At 33.9% G+C, this 27,335-nt stretch overlaps 1 protein-coding gene and 1 long non-coding RNA gene across 2 annotated transcripts in view; both read right to left on the bottom strand.

Annotated features, from left to right (window-relative positions):
- Positions 1 to 158: 158 nt before the first annotated feature.
- LOC142353183 (uncharacterized) lies at positions 159 to 7,593 on the bottom strand. Its single transcript, XR_012761030.1, has 3 exons — positions 7,083 to 7,593; positions 4,046 to 4,193; positions 159 to 555 (listed from the first exon to the last, which is right to left on the bottom strand). It is a non-coding gene; the product is annotated as an uncharacterized LOC142353183 (long non-coding RNA).
- Positions 7,594 to 12,045: 4,452 nt separating this feature from the next.
- Positions 12,046 to 27,335, bottom strand: part of LOC142353221 (uncharacterized) — a 28,669-nt gene continuing 13,379 nt past the window's right edge. The window contains exons 2-4 of the mRNA XM_075405450.1: positions 17,668 to 18,045; positions 14,402 to 14,435; positions 12,046 to 12,429 (exon numbers count right to left, since the gene is read on the bottom strand). Coding sequence (XP_075261565.1) covers positions 12,115 to 12,429; positions 14,402 to 14,435; positions 17,668 to 18,045 — 727 coding nt within the window. The 3' untranslated portion in view covers positions 12,046 to 12,114. The remainder of the gene's footprint in view (positions 12,430 to 14,401; positions 14,436 to 17,667; positions 18,046 to 27,335) is intronic.

Raw genomic sequence — 27,335 nt, 5'->3', positions numbered from 1 at the left:
ATTTGTTGTATCATTACGAGTTGTAAACGAACACAAGAAACAGATTGCAAACATGAATAAAATTTAAGCTATAAAAGATATCAGATAAAAGTAACTCATACGCAAAGCCTAACTGAGACAAGTTCCAGTTATAATTTTTACTTCTTTAAAAAACTGTATCGATCTTCAAACTTTAATTCCTCTCAAATTGATGGTTTCTGCTTGGTTTCTGCCATGTCATCCGAAACTCAAATTTGAAAACAAGAAATAAGAAAAAAACACGGGAACAAAACAAGCAAGAAGCATTAAGTCAATCCAGGAATCCAGTTTTTGAGTTCCCAATGGCAGTTCGAATGATGCATAAATGCATTTTTGCATCGTATCCAGGGCCGGCATTAGGGCATTTCCGATATCAAAAGTTACTTCACCAGAACCTGGATTAGAAATGTTTGTATAAGCGTCTAGAAACAGAGGTCTGGATTTGTTCACAAATTCAATTCCGTAAGGCATGCAGCAGTTCATGTAAGTTTTGACGTGATTGAAAGGGTCTTTTTTCCATTTCATACAAGTGCAAAACTTGTTAATTGATCGGGTCAAGAATATTAGTTCATAATGCAGTGCTTCGATTGGTGCACACGAGACTGGGGGGGGCGGGGGGCTTTGATGGTTGCTTTCTAACCTTTTGGAATATGACCTTCTAAATATGATGTTATTGCATCCTTAACATTACGACGCAGAGGTATACCCCAAAATTTCCGCCTTAGTAAAATTGGCTCGAAAATTAGATGCATACAATGAACTAAATTAGGAGACATCCTTTGTATCTTACTTTTCGCAAAAGGGGTTCCGCCAACTTTGCGATATAAAAGAACATTTGGAACGAAAAGTAGGTTACAAGTCTTGTAGCACGTTTCCACTCAATTTAGGTATCTATTATTCGCGCGCATTTTGAGCATGTAATAAGCATTTTAATAATGATTTAAATGAAGTTTGCAAAACTTTAAGTGCTTTAAATACATGCAACCACAAAAACTGATATTTTTCCGAAAAATCTCTCGCACATCAAAGGCTTTGTATATCAATGTGGGACTGGCTGATTTAAATAATTAGTAATAAATAGTACTAACAAAAAGTAATAAGTAGTAATAAAGTACTATAAGTAGTAGTAAAGTAGTAATAAAGTACTACTAGTAGTAATAAGTTAGGCTTAATTGAATAAGTAGTAAATAAGTTGAGCTTAATAGCGGAATATATGCGAAGTTGAGCTACATTGCGTGTGAAAAATTGATACATGAATGGAGCAGATGCGTGATCCAAGCCGTGCGAAAAATACGTTATAAAGTTTGTACTTGTATTTCGCGGCTAGGATTAGGACACTTTTGCAAACACGGGTTGCTAATTTCCCTTCCATTTTGCCGGTTACTGCAAAAGTAGCTACTTTCCGCAATATTGTTTCATTTTCAATGTATTAACATAGTAAAAACGAACATGAGATACACGCATCGGGCATATCTGCCCGTGACGATTTGGATACACCTCTGCGTCGTAATGAAAATAATGCGTGATTATTAAAATGGGTAGGCCCACCGCTGCTATGTGGTGCTAGGAAAATAGATCGATAGACAACAGATCGAAAGCAAAAATTGGGGCAATAGATCGAAAATTAATTTATTGAAGTTAAGTATGGGCCAATCAGAATTGAGTGCTCATTTTTTATACAGCATATAACAAGTTCTCGTGGGAAATTTTGATCGGTTGTGATAGATTCATATCAATTTCCACCGGCCACTATAGCATGGCCATGGCTCGTGAGGTATGGCCATATTGTGGTAATTATTTCAGCCAGCAAATAATGCCTAATTTCAACCAATAAGAATAGAGATTACCTTTCATTCTATTGTCCCAATTTTTCTGTTTTTGATCTGTCCTTTCGATCTATTGTCTGGTCACCATGCTATGTGGATAAATATGCCACTATTAGTCTGAAAGACATCTTTAATTTGTTCTTGCTACAATAATTTGAAAGTTTTGCAAACGGGGGAAGTAAACTGTTCCAACCGCTAGATGTGTGTGGGTCATGAAATCTCAGATTTAGGTGCCATGCGGAAGTGACCTGTGATCAGACCAAATCCAACACACATGGTGTGTTCACAGACCAAAATTACAGGGTCTGGGATTTGGTTCGAGCGCACAAAAGTATGATCATAGGTCACTTTGGTCTTGGGATGGTATGATCAGAGGTCACTTCGGTCTGGAGATGATATGATCAGAGGTGACTTCAGGATGAGAATGGTCTAATCAGATGTGGAGTCAAGCGCGCATTAGTCTGATCAGAAAAAATTTTGAGCGCAATTGTGTCTGATCAGAGACCATTTCAAAAGGAAATTTTTTCTTTTGATTTTTTGTTTTGTTTACCGAGAAATGTTGGCTCTGCCAAGGGGGCAACAAAAAGCAGCGCTTTGATTACAGACATATATAGAGTTTGATGGTTTTGATCAGTACCAAAGGCGTCCAGCTGATACAAAATGCAGGTCCCCTTGAAAGGAAATTTTGATTAACTGTAAGACACGACGTTTTATATGAAAAGCTGTCAAATTACATCTATTGAGATTGAAATATCCAGCAATGGTATACTAATTACACGTTTCCTCTGCAATTGGATTTCCTTTTCTTTAGAAATACTTTAAGAACGGTCTTTTCTTTAGATGAATTTAATAATGCAAACATCAATTTTTTTAAAATGAATATATTGAAAAAAATTAAAGAAATTCGTTCATAGTAAAAACCATTCACTTATTAGACTATTTTGAGCCCAATAAAGTCTGATCAGAGGTGATTTCGAGCGCACAATAGTCTGATCATGAGTAACTTTTGAACCCACAATAGTCTGATAAGAAGTGATTTTGAGCGCACAATCGTCTGTACGATGGTCTGGGCTCGGTCTGGGCCATGGTCGCGCAACCGTCTGGACAATGGTCAGATTTTGGTCTGATCAAAGGTCATTTCCGTCTGGAAAGTCTGATCAGTGACAGTTTCGAGCGCACTTTGGGCGCACACGGTGTTTCGAGCGTACTTCAGTGTGATCAGAGATTACTTTGGTCTAGGATGGTCTGTTCAGAGATTACTTTTGTCTGGAACGGTCTGATCAGAGGTCGCTTCCGGATGGCACCTCAACCCGGGAGACGATAATTTCGAATTATCTTTTCATCCACTGTAAGTGAGCAGCCCTTAAACTGTCTCAATTTCGCCTGTATTACTTTAAAAAAATGAAACAAAAAAAACATACAACACAATGGCTACCTTGCACTACTACTCGAAAAAATTCTTATTTTACAATTTGAGAGAATGTTCTCCCAAAAAAGGTAATATTTTATTTAAAAGATTGCAACAAGATTACATTTCGACTCCGAACGTTAGTTAAGAAACAGCTCTTTTTCAGACCCTGGTCAAAATTGCTGTTCAAAAAAAATTAGCAAGAGAAAATTGCACTGATTACTGCCAAATAATTGTTATGAAGCAAAATATTTTTTTTTGTACATTTAAGCCTTATAACGAGCATCTACCGGTACCAAACTAGAATTGCTTCCAATGAATGTGGCTGGCGCTTTCGGGCGCCGACTTCCGTTAAATGTGGAAAGCGCTTGAATTTTGTGAAAGTGGTTTTCATGATGCAATTAAGAGCCCTTAAATGAAAAATGTGAAAAGTTCTTACTTCCGGCTGTAAGGGCATTTCACAAAATTTTAATATAAATAGGCTATGTTCAATATATTGAGACAGAAAAGTGAAAATTTTGAAGCCGGCAAATGTTAGAAATGATTTCTTGCACTTTTTAAAGGTACTTAACATAGTACGAATGAACTAATGTGTATTTACATTCACTAAAACTTGCAAAGCTTACATATGCAAATTCGCTTTACTTTGTTTACACAAACCCATGGAATACAGATATAACTTCCCATTTAATTTCAAAAAATTTTTTAACCTAATTGCCAGCTGCAAATGCAAAAAGAATTATATCTCTGAATCAATTTTTTTCTCAGACTTTTAATTTGAAAAGTTCTGGACCCAATCAGCTTCTTGAGTGTTGTTAGTGTTATTGTAGTGAATGTTGTTTATACAGTAGTCACCTTTCAAGCTAAGGATATGTGATAAGAGCTTTTCATTTTCATCTTCATCTGAATCGTCCCCTTGGCCGTAATCTCTCCGTTCAATACTGTTTCCATTAAAAAACAGTATGCTTCCATACATTTTGAGATTCAATGTTTTTTTGCGGTCTCAAAAACTGATCAATCTTATAAAGAAATTTATTTGAAACGTGCCATAATTTGTTAAATATTCATTTAGAACCAGAATTCCGAATGTTTCTTGGAATGATTTTGATCACAGAACGTGCGTTTCAAATTAAATAATGTTTGGAAAAAAAGTTTTCGACTATATAAATTTTATCGTGAATGCTTCCTAAGAAATCAAAATCAAAAATTTGTTTTCGTGAAAACGTTTTTTAAATGTACATTTTCAAATTGTCAATTAGGTCGGAAAAAAGGAAGTAATAACAATATCGGATCATGTTGATCATGTTCTCTACGATCAGTTAACTTATTGATACAGCTTTCAAAAAAAACTGAAGTCTTGCAAAATTCTTGCAAGTATACTGCTGGTCCGTACATTAGATACTTAGACGACGGGACTGATCACGGGACCACATGTATAACTTGAGAGTTCGACCCCTAGTTCTACTCTTGGTATATAGTTGAGTATTAAAGAAAGCTAAATGCAAATATGAATCAATAAGTTATGTTAAACAGCATCAAAAATGAACCGAGCATTAAGGGATAGAATAGTTGAAATTATTAAGATTGAGATAGCACTAGTTAGCACAGGTTGAAATATTCTAAGTTAACTTATAACTTAGATAGAAATTAAGAGAAGTTAATTTGTAACTTAGAGAATTTATGCTGAACTTTCCTGATTTTCAAATGTGTGCTAAATTTATATTTTCTGACTTAGAGAATTCATAGTTAAGAACTTGTCACAAAATATTCTAATTAAAAATATATATCTCAAGTAAGCTTGAGATTTAAGCAAGGGAGCAATACGGGAGTATGATTTAAATCAGAAGTTATAAGGGACCAAATTGTGCTGGTGTTTGAGCGTCCAAGCTCCTTTTATACTTGCGGACACGTGGTTCTCTAGTATCCTATTGGATAGAGATAGCAGTGTCGACAGAGTTACCAAGGTTAAGTTGGTGTTCTCAAAGTGGCGTGATAATATCAATTCATGGTATTCTCAGTTTGAGTTATTGATCTTAGAATAATAGTTTATTTAAAACTATTTAGTAATTTGTTTACATGTTAAAATGGACGTTGTCCAATTCAAGTTTGTCCAGTACACAAGATTTCAGTACACATCTTCAGTACACAAGATTTTTGCATGACTTGACTTCTAAATTAGTCAATTTCTTGAAAGTGACGTAAACTTTCTCTGGTTTGGCTGACATCTGTCTTATAATGGTTTTTATCTTTCTTTTTTTAGTAAATTTCATTTTAGAGAAAATGCTTTCAAGATTTTTAGGAATGGAAAATCTAGCTAGATTCTTGCAAGGTTCTTGCAAGATTTTGAATTTCCTTAGGAACTCTATGAGTAATGAAGCCCGTTTTAACGCCACAATCGGTAGTTTGAATTACAAATCAAAGCTTTAAAAAGCCTTTAAATTTTTTTGGGGTCAAGATTCTTTTCTTACAAGGACCTTGCAAGAATCTTGCAAATTTTGAATCTTCTTGCAAAAAGTCTGCCAGAATTTAATCCACTTGTCACTAGGTTGGCATCGTACTAAGCATAACACGAAGCGATCCACAGTATTTTATGGCTTTGGGGACCATATAGGCTCCTCATCCGATCTAAAACCGGATAGTAAGGTTACATATATTGTTCATTTTACGACACGTTTCGCAGTAAGTTACGTCAGTCCAGTGAGATCGAAACTGAAAAAGTTGATAAGACATGCATGATCTTGACGTCTCTTACGAATCTCTTGCAAAGATATTGTTCAATAATGCTATTCATTTTGTCTAGCTATGTCGAGGTGTCAAGATTACCATGTATAAAAAGGGTTTTAGTATGAGATAGGGTGACAACGGAACGACTATACTAATTGTAACTATACAATGAGTTCGTCTCTTATCTTCAATTTGCACAAATTAGCGCAAAATTAGCGCCACTTATTTCAATTTATAAAAAAATTTTCAGTTTACATCAGTTCTCTTTTATTGAGTCATTGAGCTTTTTACATTTCTATTGCATCTTTTTACATTTCTATTTACATCTATTAGACGGTTTGAGTAGTTTCCTTTTTAGTTTCGATCGACATATATGTCAAATTGCTGAAACTTTTTCTCCAAGAAGGGTCTGTTTTCGTAACAAAATTTTGCACACATTTTGCACACAATTTTGACCGAGGCTATATGTCGGTCATTCGAGTACCTTCATTATGCGCGGGGAAAATATCTTGTTCAAAATTAAAGTCTACGAAGGGTTAATCTTCGTAAATTTGTCAAAACTTCTCAGTAAACTAGAACTCAGAGATTTTTCGAACATTTAACCAAAAGTGGCCATCAATCTGATTATTTTGCACCCAAAACATAAGTCATCACTTGTTGTGATTTGAGTTAAGAGTTTGTTTAGTTTTTTCATGAAATTTTGGTCCGCTTCTCCGGAGCGCCATCATTTGCCTTCGCTAAAAATGCCTGTGGCCCTGTTACTTTTTCGGTAACATTTTTGTGCGCACTTTTTAATAGATCTTGAATTTAATCTAAAAAAACGAGAAATAAATGTTGGTAAACATTTGAAAAGGTCCCGCCTTAGTATAAATAAAAGTTTTTGAGTAGAAATAAGGCTTAAAGAGGACAAATTGTGCTGTACGTAGATTTTTGTTATCATAGTGAATGTGTTTTTGTTCGAATGCTGCAGAAATTGCTAATAGAAAAAAGGAGATTGAGAAAAATTCTCTGGATAGTTTTGTAAAAAGCACAGAGCAAAACCAATTGTTATTCAAATTTAGGCCTAAAAATTTCCTAAAATTATTTTGGCAATGTTATGGAAGCACAGTTCAGTTCCCTGTCAAGTCTATGGGTTTCGATATGGATCGGCAACATTGACGAAATCCAAGCAAATGTGCCCACTACGATCAAAACTGTACGTCTTGTACGTTGTGTAACAACTGTCATAGTCTCAATGTGTCTCAATTCCAGCAGTCTAGTCAAAATTCGTCTTGATGTGCGAAGGAAATAACATGATATGAAAAATTGGACAAAATGGCTATTTTGCACTCTATTCATTTGAACAAAACACTTGAATATTTCGATAACGGAGATAATTAACCTGAGAACTCCAAATTAAGTCAGCTGTCACCCAAACAACTTTAGTGCAGTATACTAAAGTTCTTTTAATTGTTTTTCAGTGATCTTTGTAACTTTGAGAAAAGTAAAGCACGTTAATTAAATCATTAAAAATTACACACAAAAAATGAAGAGCTAATGAGCCAAAAATTTTTTGACGTATTGTAAACTGAAAAACAATGGTACTATCATTATAAATTGTCAAAAATTCGGCTAACTAAATCGCTTCAAAACAACTATCGTTGAAAAATAAAAGTTGCATGACTTACCGGTGGAAAAAAACGTCAGAGACACCAGGTTACGATTCATCGGTCACTAAAAATTCGAGACAGAGAGTTTAACTTGAAAGGATGAGCTTAAAGAAGGACAAGTCTAGTTTTTTAGCCCTAAACTTTGTGCTTTGTCCCAATTTGAGACACTAAAGTTCGGGCAAAAAATAAATTTAGTTAAAAGCCTAAATTTTGAAACTTGAATCCCACCGATATAAATAATTGGGTGCTTCGCTATTGGAGAGTGAGACGTTTGATTTATTTCAATTTTATATTTCTAAGAAAATTTTTTTTACTAATCTGTAAAAATGTATTTTTAGCTTCAATTTCAATTGATATTCAACACTTTTGTACGCTTTGATTCTTCTCTAAATACGTTCTCTAAATCTTGTTCTAACATATACTTAAAGCCCACTCAATTAACACTATGAAATCCGCTTCCTCATTAGACTACCAGTCTATCAAATTTACTTATCACCACTGCTACTATATAAATAGTGGCGATAAGAAAGTGTGATGAACACGAACAACAGCGTAATAATGAATAATACCACATGGTTGTTATCGCCACCGAGAAGTTATCAAACTCCGAGGCGAAGCCGAGCTGTTATGACAACTTCGAGGGCGATAACAACCGTGCGGTAATTTTTTAAATCAACACATGTTGCGATCATGTTTGCTTTTTAGACTAAAAGTTTATCAAACTGTTTCCATCATTAGACTACGAGTTTATCACCACTCATTTATTGCCACTGTTAACTTAGTAACAGTGGCGATAAAAGAGTGCTGATAAATTCGTAGTCTAATTCTGATGTGTTTTTCCAGTGTCGATCGGGCATTAACATCTTTTACATTGGCAGTTTATTTAACTGCTATTATCGCAACAGTTGTTGATTAAAGTGGTACAAAAGTTGCAACCGTAACGAGAAATTATTTTAAAAAATTACCTCACGGTTGTTATAGCCCTATCAATTTTTTTCAACTAACCGGCGGCGGCTCCCAGATTGATGACTTCCTGATGACGATAACAAACGTGTGTTTATAATCAAAATTTCTACATCCCTGAGGGAGTAGCTACTACCATATAAAACTAAAATAAGGAAATTCCCCCTGAAATTTAATTTCGCTTTATCAACATGCAATATTTTATGGGCGCCTTACATCAAATTTTGTATTCAAATAAAACAGGGGAAAGTTTTTGAAGACTTTTTCTCTGTCTTTGCTAGACCTTGTTGGCCTCACAATCTGACATTATAACGGTTATAACGAATCCAAAAGAATCCAAAAGTATTTTCTGTGAACAGTGCTACAATTCCACATTTTGTCTCTCGTGGTTTGAATTTAAAAAGGAAGACGGACGTCTTGGAGGTGAAGATGCCCTTTCTGGTTCTCTTTTTAACTTTTAATGGCCCACAATTCCTGAGTAACTAAAAATTGCCTCACCTAATGACATCGCGAAACATAGTGATTGATTTTTTCACTTTGTTTTCATCAGATTTTAGGTTATTATTTTTTTTTACAATTTCTCGACGGCCAAAGTCTAACAACTGGACGCCTATTTCTATTTATAATTTTTTTTAAAAAAAGCAGCACAGAGTACCAATGTTTTAGAAGTTGCTTTTCCATCGACCAAATTGGTAATTTTTCCACAGAACTTGACAAAAAGAATTGGGTTGTTTATTTAATTAAATCTATGGACCATTTCCATTTGTTCCCTTCCCCCGACTTACCCCTGCCATTTTCTCCATTTATTAGAATCAGTTTCTCATATTGAATGTTATTTAACCAAAAATTGATCACTTCGTTTAAAATATATTGCATTGAGAGGCGCTTTAGAGAAAGTGGAGGAATCCATAAAGTTTAATTGACTGGGGCCGTATTTTTTTGAGACAATCAAGTTGCAGTCAATAGGTTTCACAAGTGATCGTTTTCTCACAACAGCAGGTAAAAATAATTTTGAAGGCTCTAGGTTTGTCTTAGAACAAAATCTTAGTCGCACGAGGGAGTTAGTGCCCTGACACGAGGGCACTGCGCCCAAACTAAGATTTTCTTCTAACGGATTCAGAGAACCAAAGTGTACGAAAGTGTGTTACTTCATTTAGAATTGATGTGAAAAGGCCATTTTGCCGATACAATTTTCTTTAAAACACACAGGAGTTGAAATAAACCAAACGTCTTTGTCTCCGATAGCAAAGCTGCTGATTAATTATAGCGATTTGATTCAAGTGTCAAGAGTTAGATTTCATAGTTTGAAAGATTAAACTTAGACCTGAAAAAGGAAAAATATTTTTTTGTCCTAAACTTAGTGTCCTATAGAATTTTGGTTTGAAGCTCCTCCAGAGAACTCAGTTTGAAAGACTGAACTGAAGACATAAAAAGAAAATCTAATTTTTTGTCCTGAACTTAGTTTGCTTTTTATTTCTTTAAGTTCAATATTTCAAACTAAGCTCTCTGCCTCAACGTTTTAGTGACCGACGAAATCGTAACTTGGGTTCTCTAAAAATTGGGACTTTTCCCGTTTGTGGGCCCCACACCTTAGTATGTGCATAATATTTGCTCCCCAAAGATGCACGGGCCATATTTTTACATAATGGTTTACTAGCTAATGGCACGTGCTCTGTAAATGGGGGAGCATAGCGTCCTGGGGACAGTCCAAGTGGAGCCCCCGAAGGCGCTCGTAAAAATATATACACTAGTTTTTCTGCAAATGCTTAGGCTGGAAAAATATCAAATGCAAAAATATCAAAAAGTCAAATGGTAAAAGTCAACTTTAAAAAGAGAGCGTTCACAAATTGCGTACTCAAATTATGCTTAATTCGCAAAATATGTTTTTCTTAATAAATTGTTCTGGTTCAAGTTTCCAAATACATTCAAGCATCAGAATAAGATCAAATGTCATCAAAATACTTTGTAGATTTTAAAATTTCACAAAAAAAACAAAAACCCCCTCCATATACATAGAAATGAAAAGAGATTTGAAGGCCAAAAGTACTTGAAGAAATATCAGCCACACCATTCAAAGTTTAACTTGAAAGGCTTACTTTTAAAAACTGAAAACTTACCTCTAAAAACAAAAAAGATATAGTATAGCCTAATGTTATTCTGTCACTAGTTAGCTTTGTTACAATGAAAAATACTGCTTAGAAATATCAGAAAGTAAAAGAAATTTAATTTAACCAATTTACGTTGCATAACAGTTCGAAGATAAACGATCTCAAATCTTGATCAATGAATACTGCAATATCCTTAAAAAATGAAATTTTCTTTAAAATTTTCGAAAGAAAGTCCAGAAATGAGGGGCGGAAAAAGTATAATCCGCAGTAGAGTGGCGTAAACAGTTGTACCTGCAACGAGGTGCAGTGAGGTTGATGCAGAGCTTTTTCAAAGTTGAAGAATTAATCGAAAAAGCATTTTACATCAGCTATATGTTATTTCAGTGCAGGGGATTTCTCTGCCCATTTGAGCTGCTAGATCTTTAACTGCCCAAAATTATTTGTCACAGCTATTAATGTTCCTGTAGCAATTCAGTGCTAACACCCCTCTTCTAAGAGAAATTTATCACTTTTTCACATTATCCCATACCAAACTCTGATTAGAGACTGACTTGGGTTCCGCACATGTGTATCCAATTCAGTCTAAACAGCACTGGCTCAGGTCGTGCAACTCAGCCTAGGATCCTTTTCGCAGTACTGAGCAAGCCTATAAGCAAGCGAGCTAGTAAGCCTATAAGTAATTGTGTATGCACTATGGTACTAAAAAGCTACTAACATCAGACGAATTTTTAAAAAGCACAACAAACATCGAAAATGAAGAGACGTTGAGCTCAAGCCAGTCCCATTGTACCGATTTACAAGTTTCTAACGATATCTGCGTCCGTTCGGTTCTAAATTTCGGAATTCGAAAAATTGCCCATAATTTTTTGATTAGATCCAGATCTGAACTATATACACAATTCCAGTACCTCCCACTCTTTGCTATCTATGACTTTCGCTGATCTAATTATCTTTCATCTCATTGTATTGCAACCTAAAATCTGTGTCTCTTTCGTTGAAAAACTATAATTTCTGCGCTTGAAATGTTTACTATAGTTTCGTCAATTGAAGTTATATTTTGTCAGCAAAAGACAGCCTTCTTCAGCATATTAATACACCGTTTCGATCGATAACCCTTGCATTGCTTCTTCAGACTTATACTTTATGCATTCCTTGAAGAAAAACTCTATAATTTTGAGAATTCTTAACACTTTTTCATCTCTTAATGGAAGTCATGCTTACAAAGTAGAATTCTTGGTTAAAAAGTAGAAATCAAGCTTTGCGCAGCTTTTTGTTACCATAGTGTATCAGGTGTTACAAGTCTTGAGAGTCTTTTTGATATTGACGATGATATCTCTAAAAGCAAAAAAGAATTGATTAAACCAATTTTTGTTAATACATAACACAATTATTATCTAAGATTAAACCTGCTGCTTATATCAAGTTACTTTAACAAAATAAATCAATATATGTATCAGAAATATAACAGGTTTTATTCGAAAATCTAATTGATATGTCCCTCCGGCGATTTTGAGTCGACTCTGTGCCAAACATTTAATCATTGTTTCATACGCTATGTATTGAATGCTAACTGATTGTGACTTCACCATTGTAGCCTCCCACCTTGAAATTTTTTCAGCTTCCGCGATTTTTTGACCTTCCTCGAAAAAAGTCACTCCGTAAGGTTGACAACACTCCATGTAATTTGAAAACCCTCTAAATCCTTGTTCGTTTGCGGCTTTGCACGTACAGAACTGCAACAAATATCAAGCAAACACGTGTTGCTTTTAATAATATTTGCATATGGAATTAAGAGTCATAAATGAAAGAAAGAAATCTTGCCCCCCCCAGCTTAGTGGTTGCACATTACTTGCAATCCCCAGACGCAAGTGCAATTTTCATTATGATTTACTATGTAATGATACGTGCTCTATAACAAGGGGGTGCATCACGTTTTGAGTGGGCACAAACAGAATGATCTAAAAAATTTTTTGCAAGATGTGCCGGGTCAAAGTGTTCTTATTGAAAGATCATTTAAGTTTTTGGAAGGAAAACTTGCAGAATTTTGCTTTGTCTTGCTGGCTTCTGGCAGAATCTTGCAATATAACTTTTCTTGCTTGACTGGCGAATCTACCTTAAGTCAATCATTTTCTTTTCCAAATATCGTGAGCTGGCAGATTTTTATCCTTGTAACTCAACGAACCATACTACGAAACGCCACTTTGACAAAAAATAACTTCTACGAATATGGTTTCCACAGGAAATGAGTGAACAACTTTTAATAGATTTTCTAAGATTTTTTATTAAAAAAGCAAAAACTAATACCATAGCCTGTAGATTGTTCAAAAAACTGTAAAATTGACCTGCGTGCCTCATAGTACTAAGAGAAACAGAGACACATATGAGGTTAAAAGTTATCAACGCCGCCCAAAAAGCTACACAAAAAACTTTGAGCAATAAATTAATTAGCGTATTAAAATTCACTTCGCAGAAAATTTTTAATAAATAGGGACTTTCACTTTATATATATATATATATATATATATATATATATATATATATGTGTGTGTATATATAAGTTCAATTGACCTTAAACTAATTCAAATTGAACTTCAACTTTAAAGTAAAATTCATCTTATTCAGTGATGTAAGTCACGTTTGACCAAAATTTAATCACGTAAATGACCTAAAAACTATTGCCATAGATAATGAAAAATGAGATCAATCGTTCAAAAGCGTAAATGAGGAAAAAGTAATTCAGAAAATTTGATTTTTCAGCTTTGTCGTGGTACAAGTGCAAAATGAAAAAAGAGCGTCAGAGGATGAAAAAAAAACATAGCACGTCAAGCCCTTGCCCAATAAAAAAAATTTCATTGATTAAAAAGATTAGGTCTAAAATAGACAATAAATGGACTGCGAAAAACATCTAGAAAGAAACCCGATCAAAAAACGGAAAAAATATCAAAAACCAAAGTTAAATTGTCGCCTGTGAACAAAAATCAGAAGCGACAAAGCAATGTTTTTTTTTATCAAATTCTGCCTCCTCACTCTATTTTCAAGTTGGTGTAAACAAAATTTGCGCCGCAAAAACAATCGCTGCTTGGCTCCTCTTCACGTTTCGGCGTGACCAAATTCACTTCTCCAGTTTGACTTCAAAGATCATTAAAAACTGCTCAAAGATCTTAACAAAACAACAACGGCCTATTGCAATTCAAATTTATGGTAATATAAACATAAATGTCAATAATGTCGGGCTAACTGCTTTCAAACAAAAGGCGAGCAGTTGGGTTCGTCATTACTTAGCTGCGGTTTAGGGAAGCTAGCTTTAGTTTAAGTGAAAGGTCAGGGGATGGGGAAGGGCTGATGTGTGTGGGGGAAGGGGTTGTGAACTGAGGCGGGGGACAAACTCGGTGAATTGCGTACTTAGAGTCCTTAATGCCTTCTCTCTTTACTCTCGAAGAGTCCTTGATGCTCTCCGGGTGTTACCTGTTTGCCCCCTTTTGGACAGGCCAAAAATCGGTCAAGCAAAAAATCGCATGCAAAATACCACAGGACTAGTACAATTGCTGCAAACTTCGTTTGAGAGAAATTAAAAACCACGAACACCGCAAATATAGCGTCAATCAACTATAATAAAACAAATTTAAAACACATTTAAAAATTTTTACAATTACGTGAAATGGATTACAACCAACAAAGCAAAATAAAAAACTGTTTGCTCCCTACCTTTTCTGCTTCACCGTTAATGTCAGTGGAACTAGTGGGCAAAAATGGATCTGCTTCCATTTGCGTGATCAAAATAACTCAGTGAACATTATCAGCTTGGCACAGGCACAGAATTATCTAGTTTATTTTGAGCCATCTTGCGTACATGAAATTAATGACAAAAATAAAGTGCTATAATTCATGAGAAGAGCGCATTTGATTTTCAGTCCGATATGTTTTTGGTTATCTTGAAAAACTGGAAAAAAGCGCAGAAAAAATCCGAACCCTCAACTAAACGGAGCAAAAAGCTATGAATTAATTGGAAAGGAGATTGAAGGATAAATTTTATATTTACTAATTTCCCACTACATCTTTCTAAGGATGAAACGATTGATGTCTGCTCTTTTTAATGCAATTGACTTCAGTTTTCGTAAATAGGGCTATCTAGAGTTAAAAACCACTGCGAGAGTTGAGTGTTATCTTTATTATTTACTAATTAGCTAATCGAATGTGAATTCACGTTTTTACATTTATACCCCCAAAAACATAAATTTTGCTTTAGTGCTCCCGGTAATTGCAACTCCCAGGTGAGATTGCGCGAAATTTTTTTAAAAATTTTATTAACTCAATAAAAGCCCACCATCTTTAAGTTATTTTTATGCAACATAAGTATAAACATCTCATTTTGTTGTAAAAGAGTATCATTTCATGATAGTATACCACGTCAGCTTGGGAGCTGATAATATTATGCAGGAATTTTTTTTATTATTACATCATTGACGTCCATTGCACACCAAAGGTAAAAGTGTAGATGAAAAATACACTTTCACTTTTTCAAAATGACTCCGAGTTTGTTGACTCTTAATTCGTGTTCGCATTAAAGAAAAAACTGGATCTCTCCGATATAATTAGTATGGTGTAGGAAGCGCAATTGTGGAAAAACACTGCAAAAAAATTGCCAAAACAGCAAAATGGCTACTGATTATGTTGTATCGCTGAAAAGAGTCCTACTAGTTGCTTATTCATTTTCAGTAGCCTTTTTGAGCAGAAGAAGTTAAACAAAATCAAAACACAATATTCATTTACAATAAAACATTTTCAAAATTTTTGTTCTTTAATTTTCTATTTTTTATTTCTAAGCTGATTATCTATTGGACTTGTTTTACGAACTACAATGGACAGAGGAGTAAAACAAAAAATCAACTCATCTACATGTAAAAAGATTTATGTATTGTTCTTTTTGACGTCTCGTCACCGAGTTTTACGAATGCCAGTTATCAATATCCTTTCAATGAGACGTAAAAACAATTTTAATGTTTACAGGTAAAAGCTTTTTCTACTTTATCATTTGGTATTCTTAGAAAACATCAATCACTCTTTAGCTTAGAGTGAAGACAAATCAAACTGCTTTTCCCATGAGACAAGAACAAAACTGTATGTTGATTACAGTTGAATGATTTTGATGTTTGAGACTTTATCACATTACATTCTCATGAACATTTAAGTAATTTTTGACACATATTTGCCTTAACGCAGCCTTCATGGGCTCTCTACTAAGTAAAAATTCTATCAGTTCAAGGGTTTCCTTCCATATCTATTAGTTTTTGACAACTTTGTCACATTTGGTTTTCATTAGATTTCAATCAAATAATTTTTAGAGTAATGCCAGTTGTTGATCTTTTCCAGTCTCATTATGGTTACAATTGCCATTCGTTTCAATGAAGCCCGAAAAATTAAATATTCGATTGTTGTCAAAACCAAGCAATTTGAGAAGCTTAACACAATTGGTTTTTTACGAAGTAAAATTGACTTCCAAGGTTAGTTTATTTTTATTGTTGTTTCTTTGTTTTTGATAGCAGCAGTAAAAACTTGTTCCGTCATTTTTTTTATTCGGCTAAAATCAACATATTTGTTGTTCGAAAGGTAGCAGTACGAACATTTTTATGCTTTGTTAACTATTAACAATTGTTAGCCCATTGAGACTTTTATCTCGGCTTCTGTTTGTCGAAAGATTTGATTTGTGCTTCAGAACTCGTCTTGCTTTTTAAAGTTTTTTCTTGAGCAACTTCCGCGATACTTTGGCAATCATCTGATGACAGGCTTAGCTGTCAAGGAGTATTTTTTTGGGTTAGTTCTACCACTCAGCGGCTGAATTTTTGTGCTGGAAAAAGTCAGGCGCTCCTTTGATAAAAATGTTTCTCAGGAGAAATTGCTGACCAAACTTTTCTATCAGTTGATTTTTGGGTTTCTAAATGTAAAATTGTCTTCACTATTTTTAATATAAATGATATACGAGTCTGTCATTCCTGTGAAATGCATCAGCTTTTAAATTAAATAAAAAAGCATAAAATATTTTTTAATAATTCAAAATTTTCGTATCTTGGCTTCAATGGATACACATTTAAGACAAAAATAGGATGAGTGGGGAAGGTACATTATGTGTCAACGCACAATACCGAGCCTCCTGTTTTAAAATAGTGTCACTCATAAAAATTAATAATCTTGTGAATCCAGTTGACATCATGAAAATGAGCTAACGAGAATCCCAATGATTAGAGAGTAGAGTTCGCAAACAGTGTAAACTAAATTTTGTGCTTAAATAATTAAATGTGTAACTTTTTTAAAAATGTGAATTGAAGATGACAAACTTCAGACACAGAATTAGATCAATTACAGCTGCTGTTGCGCGACTTCTCAAGGTTGACAAATTAATATTTTGCGCTTTTCACTTTGCTTTGTTGCTCTTGATTATGCAATAACTACAAGCGATGGTTTTCAAAGTTATTTCCAAGAAAATAATGCCGAATAAATTCAAACTATTTTTCCATACGTTCTGCATACTCATATTAAGATAAAGCTGTTCGCTAGAATCGGTCAATAATCTAATCAATTTTTAAGGACAGTGTCTCAGTGGCACAATTTACCTGAAAATCTAAGGCAAAGCTTAGGTATAGCAAATTTTATGGGCTAACATCATTTGAGTTACAAAAGTGAAACTAAATTCTATAATTTTTTGACATAGTTAGTGGCAAAAAAGTTTGCTCATCGCAAAAAAAATTAAAAAGTTTTGAAAAAATTGTCAAGTCAGTGTTTTCTGCTCACCGGTATACAAAACCGCCATATCTGCGCTATCAATTTCACAGGTAGCGAATTTTTTTAGCTTAAAATGATGGTCTGTTCATAAACAACTTTTAACGAGGACCTCGACCTCGGAGCACCTCGGTCATTCTAAATGAATATTAATTTGACCACCTTGTTAAAACTGAAAAAGTGGAAACAGATCCCTATAGTTAAATTGTCCTGGACAATCCAGGGGCTGTGTGAAGATATCCTGAACAGCTGCTTTTGCGTCTTTCTCTTTCTCTACCTCTTTAATACTGGCCTCTATTCTCTGGTTCTCATTCGTTGTTGTTGATGTTATTATTGACGTTGTTGGTGCTGCTGACGTCGCTGACGTCATCGGTTCTGTAGTGTTCGAAAAAGTTGACGAGTGATACGACGAAGTAGTTGAAGAATGGTCTGATGGAGGTCTACCGATAATAACACAACTGTATCTTCGATCTGGCGAACTGTAATCCCCGTTTCCAGAGCTTATCTCTGGAATAATTTCGGTGTTGTCTTCTTGCATATCAGTTGCAGTTTCTGGGGCGGATTCATATATGGAGCTAAAATTCATATTCTACTTTTAGACGCATAATTTCACTTCTGGCATGCTCTTTTTATCCGGGAGATAATTTGAGTTCATCTTAGGTCTGGGTTGTCTGCTGATTGGTCTGGTCAGTTTCCACATAGGCATTCAGTTTTCTGGTTCGTCTGGAAATTACCTGGGTTGTCTGGTCATAATTCAGATACCTCGGCCCGGGCAGCCCTCCAGTTTAACAGGTCTGGATGGTTGACCCGTACCGAACTCTCAGATACGATCAGACCTGGATCAGAGATTTTCCAGAGACAAATCTTAACAGACACATGCCAAGACTGTGCTAGAGACCTTTATGACTTGATTTTTTCTGGCAATTAAAACTTGTAATACATTCTGGATTTTTGAATTAGGAAAGATATGATCTATTACGGTATAGAATGGCTACCACTACAGTTCAGGATAGAGGCAGGGATTTTTTATTGGAGGGGGGAAAGGGGTACACTCATATTTTCTAAAATGCTTACGAAGAGATTATTGCTGTGTATTCTCGAAAAGGATCTCACACGTTAGAATGTCAATAATCTTACCGTATCCTCGTCAGAAAAGTGTGGCATGTGCGGTTTTTTCGACACTAAAACCTCTAAACATTAGAGAATTTTGACATGGTCAGTTTAAAGATTAAAGAATCGTTGTTGTTATGTCCTTTTTTTTAAAAAAAAGCAACCGAACCGGAAAATTTAATTAGGTTGGTTTAACAGATCTGATCGGATAAATCTGAACGGATAAAAATTAAAGTGATAATTGTTAGTTTCTTGAATGATTTGATAGCTATTCAACCAAATGACAAGAGTTTCTAATTTTGGGATCTTTTCCGCATAGCCGCCAGTCCTATATAGCCGAAACTTAGGAACCCCCCAAATATTAATGTTTTGCTACCTTCTGGAAAGGTTACTTGTGAATTTGATTAAGCAATACATCAACAACCACATTTTTCCAAAATTTAAAGTAGTAGACCTTTTTACAAATGCTTTTCTAAATGCCCATTCACGCGTATTCACATGTAATATTTCATATGCGTACATAACGTTAAAACATACACAAATGGGGGTGCCTAATTTAATGGGGGCGGGGGGGGGCGCTAGAGGAACAGGTCCAAATTTTGTTATTTTATGCATTTTGATCAGGACTTAAAAATAATCTTGCGGCAACTATAACTTATTCTGAGCTTTCTTCGTTACAATAGGCTCTTTCGCTAGACTTACCTGAGTTAATCCCATTCGTAGCATATAAATAAGCCAAGAGGCAAAAGACAGACAAGAGTAACTAAATTTGGACAAACAACAGAAATCACTGTAGTCGCTATAACACCATAGACATCTGGCTGTCTAGAAACGATTAGTTGCTGAAAAAAACTGTGATCAGAAAAATCACATTGCAAAAACTACAAAAATTTAAACGCCGTAAGTTCAAAGAGAGGCTTTCGGTTATTCATATTTCTTCACTTAGTTAGTGATGGTTTAAATTTAGAGAAAGGCTGTCTCTAATGTAGTAAGATTGGTTCTCAAACTGCGGCTGGCATCACTCCTAACTCTCTGTTGCCTGATTAGCTTGCTCATTTAAAGTTCGTATATCAAAATTATTGGCTGTAAATAGTTCTTTAGAATTTAGCATATGATACTTGAAACATCATTTCTATGTTTTTTTTGTTCTCATCGTCTTGCAAAATGTTCAGCATTTTTTTTTCAAAAACTATTTCTTTAGAAAAAATTATTGAGCCTTAACTTTAAGTAAAATTTAACTTGAAATTTAGCAAAACTAAAACAGTTTTACACCAAAAAGAGTATAACGTCTCATAAAGAATCAATCTGTAAATGCAGCCACCAGAATGCCGGATGACAGTCGCAAAAAGACACCTGATAAAATAATAAGTTTAAAAAACTAGTTTGAGCACTTTTAAAGGTGTTATTGATAAAATCTGTCTTCGAACTCTATTTTTATTTGTTCCGAACCCTCTAGGGGGGGGAACTATATAATCAAATGGGTTTTTTTTTGGTTCAGACAATTTTGGCCGATCGATATATTCATCGTAGAGGGTTGATACTGGTATCATTAGAAAGCTTGTCCAGCGTAGAATATGGGATTAAAAAGATTTTTTTGATTTTCCTTTATTAAAGGGAGTTATCGAGGTTTAAACTTTTAAGAAAATATAGTGAATTCCGTTGATTTTGTTCACATTTTCCGAAATTTTCGATTAAAATTTTGTCAATTTTCCAAAAAATCTTAAATTTTTTTAAAAGTGCCGTTGATATTATTTTTAAAGAAAAAAACATTGTCGACTAATTTTCTTTAATTTTTTGGTCAAAAATTCTGACTAAATTTTTCAAACTTTAGACTTTTTAATCAAAAATAGCACGAAATAAGTTCTTTAGTCCACTTTGATTAAATTTGCAGGAAGCACACGCCAAACATCACTAGCAAGATCTATGTAGACTCAAAAAGGGGTTATATCTACTTCAACTTCCGTTGAGAGTGCTCTGTAATTAAAATTTGCCGTTTCTTGCTAATTTTACTCGTTGATTATCAAAAACGCAGCATTTACTTTTGATTTTTTAACGAACAAACTTTCTGTATCTATAACATTTGAACAAATTAGTGTTTCTAATGGATGAACAACATTAGCAGAGCTAGTTTCGGACCAGTTTTGGATTGTTACAAACCAAAAATAAATCGGATTGTAATCGCTCGGTCTTTTTTTAAATTAAATTATTCGATCTTCTTTATTTTAATTAAAGAGCAGAACATTTCAGATCAATGCTTAGTAGTGATGGGTCCAATTGGCTTGAAAATCAGCTCCAAATTAATGCATTTAGTTTCCGCTTTAAAGCTTCTGGTTGTTTTAAATTCAAAAATATTCGAGTAGTAAATAAATAATGGCTTGTGATTTTTGCTTTGATTTTTTTTCAAATTTTGTCAACTTGTAGTTTTTGTCAGCGAAAGAAGAACGCTTCTTCTTTCTACTGATTTGAAAATTGTTTCTTATTGCGGTTTCATGGCTGAAGTTTGATTTTCTGACTTTGATACCACTAGAATTCATATTGATATCACTAGAACATTATTTTTTAGGTATTTGACCATTTTTCAAGTTTTTTTTAAGTTTTGTCACATTATCACGTTATTGACAGTTCATATACCAAATTATTGACTTTCAGAATGAGCAAATTTGAAGATATTAAAATCCCTAAAATATAGAATATGGTTTTTACGTCTTCGACACTACTTTCTCTAATAATTTATTTTTTTTAAATTTTGTCTTTGACTGTTGTTTTTACTTTATCTTTTTAGTTGTAGGACACTTCCTGAACAATAACCCGGTTTCGTTGGCTTTTCATAAAATATTAGATGAGCCGATATTCTGAAATTAGCAGATAGCTTATGGCTTTCATGACTCTGAAAACAATTGTTTTCCAAAATTAAAAAAAAAACATTTACTAAATTCAAAATTTTGTCTTTTTATTGTCTGTTTATTGCGTACTCTCGTTAATAACAAGCCAAATATGGCATTATTGGTGTCAAAAGGGATTGGTGTTACAAAATCTAAGATTTTCAAAGGATCCGTTTTGACTTTACAGGCTTCCACACTGGTTTTACAGAAAAAGTAAATTAATTTTTGTTTTTTGTCAAATTTGACGTTCTTTTTGCAGACGTAAGAAAACTTTGGATAATTGCAGGTCTCAAGGGCTTCCTTTCAAAGAATAAACGGGCCTATTTGATTATTTCCTTTTGCAATTAATGGCTTTGATGAATTTGAAAATAATTTTTCATCGAAAAAAAAGAACTATTAAATAATTTTGTTTTTTTTTTCTTTTTGTCTACTTGTTACCTAGTTTAATTAATTAAACGTCGCATAATGCATTACCAGTGATTGAAGTATCTACAATCGAAGATATTTCGAGTGCCAAAGTTTTGCTTTACGGCTTAGAAATCGTTTTCTGGCAAATTTTAATTGTTTTTTGTTTGTTGTCTGTGCTGTTCGTTTTGTAACTGCATGAAAAATTGAATACCGACAGTTCTTAATTCCCTTCTATCGAAGCATTGGTAATCGGAAACCAATGGGATATTTAGGTTGATTTCTAATGGTTTTCATTACTTTGAAGTTATTTGTTTTTTTTTTAAATAGACGAGTTCTTCAACTACTGTTTTTGTTCTTTATTGCCTAATTGTTACCAAGTCTTACTCTGGACTGGTCCAATATTTTTTTTGGTGAACTACAAATTATTTTGTTTAGTTTCATATGACGCTATTTTGACTTTGTTATTAAGTTTTGTTTTTAAAAAAGGACGTTTTTGATGTAATTAAGGTTTGTTGTTTTTGTTTGATTTTGATGTGCGTCGTGACTCGATTTCTTAATACTAACATATCTCATCAATCTAAAATATCATTTGTTACTCCACTGAGTTAATTCTTTAAAGGCTATCTTTTAGTTCATAAACCATATTTTTTTAAAATTGAGTTTTTGTGTTTTTCTATCTGTTCTTCATTTTGTAGATAATTATGCCAAAATTGTGGATGAGCGTTTCGGAATCTTATGTGCAATCGCACATCATCGAGCTTCCTTGTTTGTACTCAAAATTTCAACAACAACGTTTCGAAAGTATTTGTCTTTATACAAATCTAATTAGATTGAACTCTATTCAGTTCAGTGTATTATTAACGTTCTCAAATAAGATACGATTTAATTAAGGGGCTCAGAAGTCATTATTACTTATGTTAATCTTGCTTGCTCAAAAAATAGCCACAATTGATTTTAATACTAATACAGGAGAGAAAATTTGGATCCAGAGTGCTAAAAGTTGCATGAAATTTACAAACTGACTTTTGGCGTAAAATCAAATGTTGGCAGCAAAACAATAAATAAATACACGGCGAGACAAACAATAGCCTCATTATCTTTTGTGTTTATTAATCAATCAATCAAAAAAAATAAAAAAAATTAAAACATAGCCGGCAGATTGCCGGAAAATAGCCGCGATAGACGCTTGTGGCGTTACATGAATTGAAACAACTATAGAAATAAAATAGACAGATCGACCACCAGTCCTTTAATAGACCACTAGACTTTTTGGGTTAGCTTCGGACTGTCATTTTTTGAGACACATAAGCTCTATAAGGAGAAAGCCCTAATAGGGCTTTTCAAAATTAGAATGTTTGTGCCCCCTCAGCTTAGTGGGCGCATATTATTTCCACCCAACCCCCCCCCCCCCCCCCCCGATGCACGTGCAATATTTGGGGGGGCACAAACGGAAAAGATCCCAAAATTAATATTCGAAATCAAAAACTCAAGACTCTAATATTCAAGAATTAGGGCATATGTTTGGCACTACTTATATGCACACTAATGATCTTTAATAAGTAAATGTTCGTAAAACTTAAAGTTTCATAAGTGAGCTCAGAAGTCATTTTATGAGAGAGGTAAGTCATTGAAAAAGTCAATTCCAAGAAGTCACGGTAAGACGAAACAAAAATCTGTTAGACGAAGTTAATAAAATAGCAGGACAAGTCCTGACGTACAATTCAAAGAATTTTCATTGACTAATTAGAAAAAGTAGACCTCGAAAGGACTATGAGTGAATTGAGAAAACCATTTTAAAAAAAATCAGAACAAAAAAATAAGAAATAAACAGAAAATCAATGTCAAAATGCCGCATGTGAACAAAAAATCCACTAGCGAGAAATGAAAATTTAATTCAAACAATAAACTAGGCCTACAATGAGCTGTGAATGGATTTCGAAAACTATTTAGAAAAAAATACGATCCAAAAAATAGAAAAAAAAACAGTAAAAATCAGAGTGAAATTGCCGCGTGTGAACAAAAAACCACTACCGAGAAACCGAATTTTTGTTCAAACACCGTTTTCTCACTCTACTTTAAATTTAGAGCGAAAAAAATTCACGCCGCAAAACCACTCGCTTTTTCGCTCCATTTCCTGTTTCGGCGTGAGCAAAATCACCTCTCCAATTTGACTTCAAAAATCATGAAAATGTGTGAACAGATCTTAAAAAAAAGACAGGGCCCCAATACAATTCAAATTCTTTGAATTGTAAAAAATAGCAGGACAAGTCATAAAAACAATTCAAAGAATTGAATGAAAAACTCAGACGTACTCTACCTGACCAGCAGATCAATTGAACAATGGCAACCAGAACACAAACAAAATCATCAAAAAATTGAGAAACTAAAAGAATCAAAACTAAACAAAAATATAGTCATTGCTAAAACTCTTGAAGCTTTTAAACCTAAGGCAAAATTTTTTCCCTTTAAAAAACTATTTCAAAAATAAATTCAAAAAGATTTTTTCCGAAACCGCTCCAGTATTATATCTGCAAGACCTGAAAAAATTCATTGGCACTTGAAGATCGATTAACTGGAAGATGAACAAAAAATTTTATAAATCAATTGCAAATTACAAAGAAATATTATTAAAAATCGTGAAATAAATATCTTCAAGATCATTTCTGTGTCTCTAAAGGCTATCCAGTATCCAAATTCCGAAATTTATAATACTCATTGGCTCATAGATCGATAGGCAATAATTTTTAGAAAAAATTTCAAATATCAAAAAATAAAAATTCTTTCCTTTAAAATGTCGGACGCCATGCAATTGCACCTTAGCAACAATTTAATAACATACTATGAAACCCTGGATGAGGTTACGTGGCTACGGAGGCAAGAAAAAAATAAAATACAAATGTTTTGAAAAAACGTGAAAAAAATGCAGATTTAATAAAAAAACTGCTAAAAGTAGAAAGGTTAATTTGTTGAAAAAAAATCCATTGAAAGTAAAAAATATGCAGTAAATTTTTATCAGAACGTGGAATATGTTTTCTCGCACTTTAGAATGGATGAACATCAGAAACGGACAAAAACATTAGGAAGCCTTAAAAAAATTGCAGATTTTATCCAAAAAATGCTAAAATTCGAGACGTTTAAATGTTAAAAACCATTCCAATGTTACTAGAAACTATGAAGTGTTCTATTAACAAACCTCAAAGGAGATTGCTTGGTCCCTGAAGCTGGAAAAACTTAAAAAATGACAAAAATTTTCAAAAACCTGGAAAAAATGCGAATTTTGTCAATAAAAAATTGCAAAGAAATTGTGATATTCAAAAGTCGAAACCTATTCCATGGCAACTGAGAATTTTTCAGTAACTCATTTTTCAACCCCCCATGAGCTTTGCTGGACCTGGGACTCAAACATCTTGAATAATGACACTAAATGTCAAAAAGTATGGAAAAAAATTGCAAGTTTTGTCAAAAAATGCTAAAATTCATGATGGCAAAAAATTGAAAACCATTCCATTATCACTAGAAACTATGCAATAATCTATCATCAAACCCTTTATTAAACCCTAGAGGAGGTTTCTTGACACCTAGGGCTAAAAAAACTAAAAAAAATGACAAAAATTTTCAAAAAAAAACCTAAAAAAAATTGCAAAAATTAGTATCATTTTGCGTGTTTATGTTTGTAGTACCTAAATATATAGCTCATAAAATGGTCATAACGAGCAATTTGGTCTCGTAAAAGGCCTTCATCAACTTATAAAAGCTTCAACCTAACACTAATCAAAACAAAAAATCACAAAAAACATGAAAAATTGCACCATTTTGAGCCCAAAAACTCCTAAAAATGACCTTTTAAACTTAAATTAAGGCCATCCCAGCAGCTGCACCACTTAAAGCACTTGACGGACTACTAAAGCTCACATTGGGTCTCTAATGAAACTTAATGCCCTCTGGGCTTTACCTGTTTATCCCGTTTTGAAAGATCAAAGTCATTGAAAAATGTGTGAACACATCTTAAAAAAAGCACAGCTTACCAATACAATTCAAATGCTTCGAATTGTAAAAAATTAGGAGCTCTATAATAGCCGCCCGGAATTGAGGACGCGGCTATTAATATCTTAAAATATCAAATCTTTGTTATAGTGCATTGGAACGCTGCCTGTTCACTTTAACTGATAGCCTATTTAAAATAACACAAAAAAACTACATGTCAAATAAAAACTGGCTGCTAATTGCTCTGAAATGTGGAACACAAAATTTTCATTTGATAAGAGCCAGCTGAATCTTAGCAAATGTCTGTAATTAAGCTAAGCTACTAAAAACTAAAGCACTTTCGGTCAACCATATAAACATTTTAGATGAGTCGTTGAAAAGGCTGAAAAATTTTGTGAGAACAATGAAATACCAAAATGAACAATTTTTTCAGAATTTTTGGTGCCATTCAACTCTAAAAAATACCCAACAGATTGCCAAACAGCGGGTGCTGAAACCTTACTTTCTAAATCTGATCAAATAATATTAAAAACTAACCGGGGACGAACAAATGTAGCCTACAGAAAAGAAAAACTCTAAACCAAAATCCCGCCAAAAGTCGGAAAAGCAAAAACGTTCAGCAAAGTACAACAGAGTTGTAAAAAAGTAACAGCACAATGATAACCAACAAAAAATTAACGGCGGCTATCGTAAACCCATTTATTAACACAATTATACTTCACTGTTTTAAATTTTCTTTTTGTTGACAGGTGTACAAAAAGGCCGAGCAAAATTAAATTTTGATTCTCAATTGATCTGTATTGTCAAACAGAAAAACTATACTAGTCCAGAAAAAAATTTCGTAAAAAGGATTTATAAGCATAACCGACTAACAGCTGGCAAGTTGCCTCAAGCCAGTATGCGAGTGAATGGCTTCGTAAGTAGCTAGCTGCGGCTTAGGGAGCCTAGCTTATGCTTAGTTTGGGAGGGGGGAGTGGAGTGAGGGGGTGAGGGATTACAGCCTTATATAGTTTAGGGTTTAATAAGTCAAAACATCAGTCTACCCAAGTGTCAATTCGATCCTTTTTGCTATATAAAGCAGCGTGTTATAACGAAAAAGGAAATCAAAACAACGTATTAGTTTTAATAAAAATCATAGTCACAAGCGGTTTTTAGACGGAAATTTCTGATGCTCATTTGGCAGGTATTCCGTTTGATCAAAATTCAGTTCAACACCGGTCACTATTTTGTAACGATGAATCCAAAAATCCGAAAATTATGGAGCCAAATCCTCTCTTATTTGATAAGTTTTGTGATTAGGAGAACTTAAAATTATGTTATAGGAAATTTTTCCGATCAGTCTACCTATATTAGACGCAACTCTACACGCAACTTAAATAGTTGAAACCTGATTGGATAATAATCTCAGGCTTTATACTCAATCTCTTTATTAACTGGGTAACATCCTCCAGCTCAGAAGATGTTGGACGAATGGGTACCAA

The sequence above is a fragment of the Convolutriloba macropyga genome, chromosome 14 (genome assembly GCF_964194025.1).
Source record: "Convolutriloba macropyga chromosome 14, txConMacr16.3, whole genome shotgun sequence".
NCBI lineage: Eukaryota > Metazoa > Xenacoelomorpha > Acoela > Convolutidae > Convolutriloba > Convolutriloba macropyga.
Note: the sequence above shows the minus strand (reverse complement) of the source record. Positions and strands in the feature narration are given on the sequence as shown.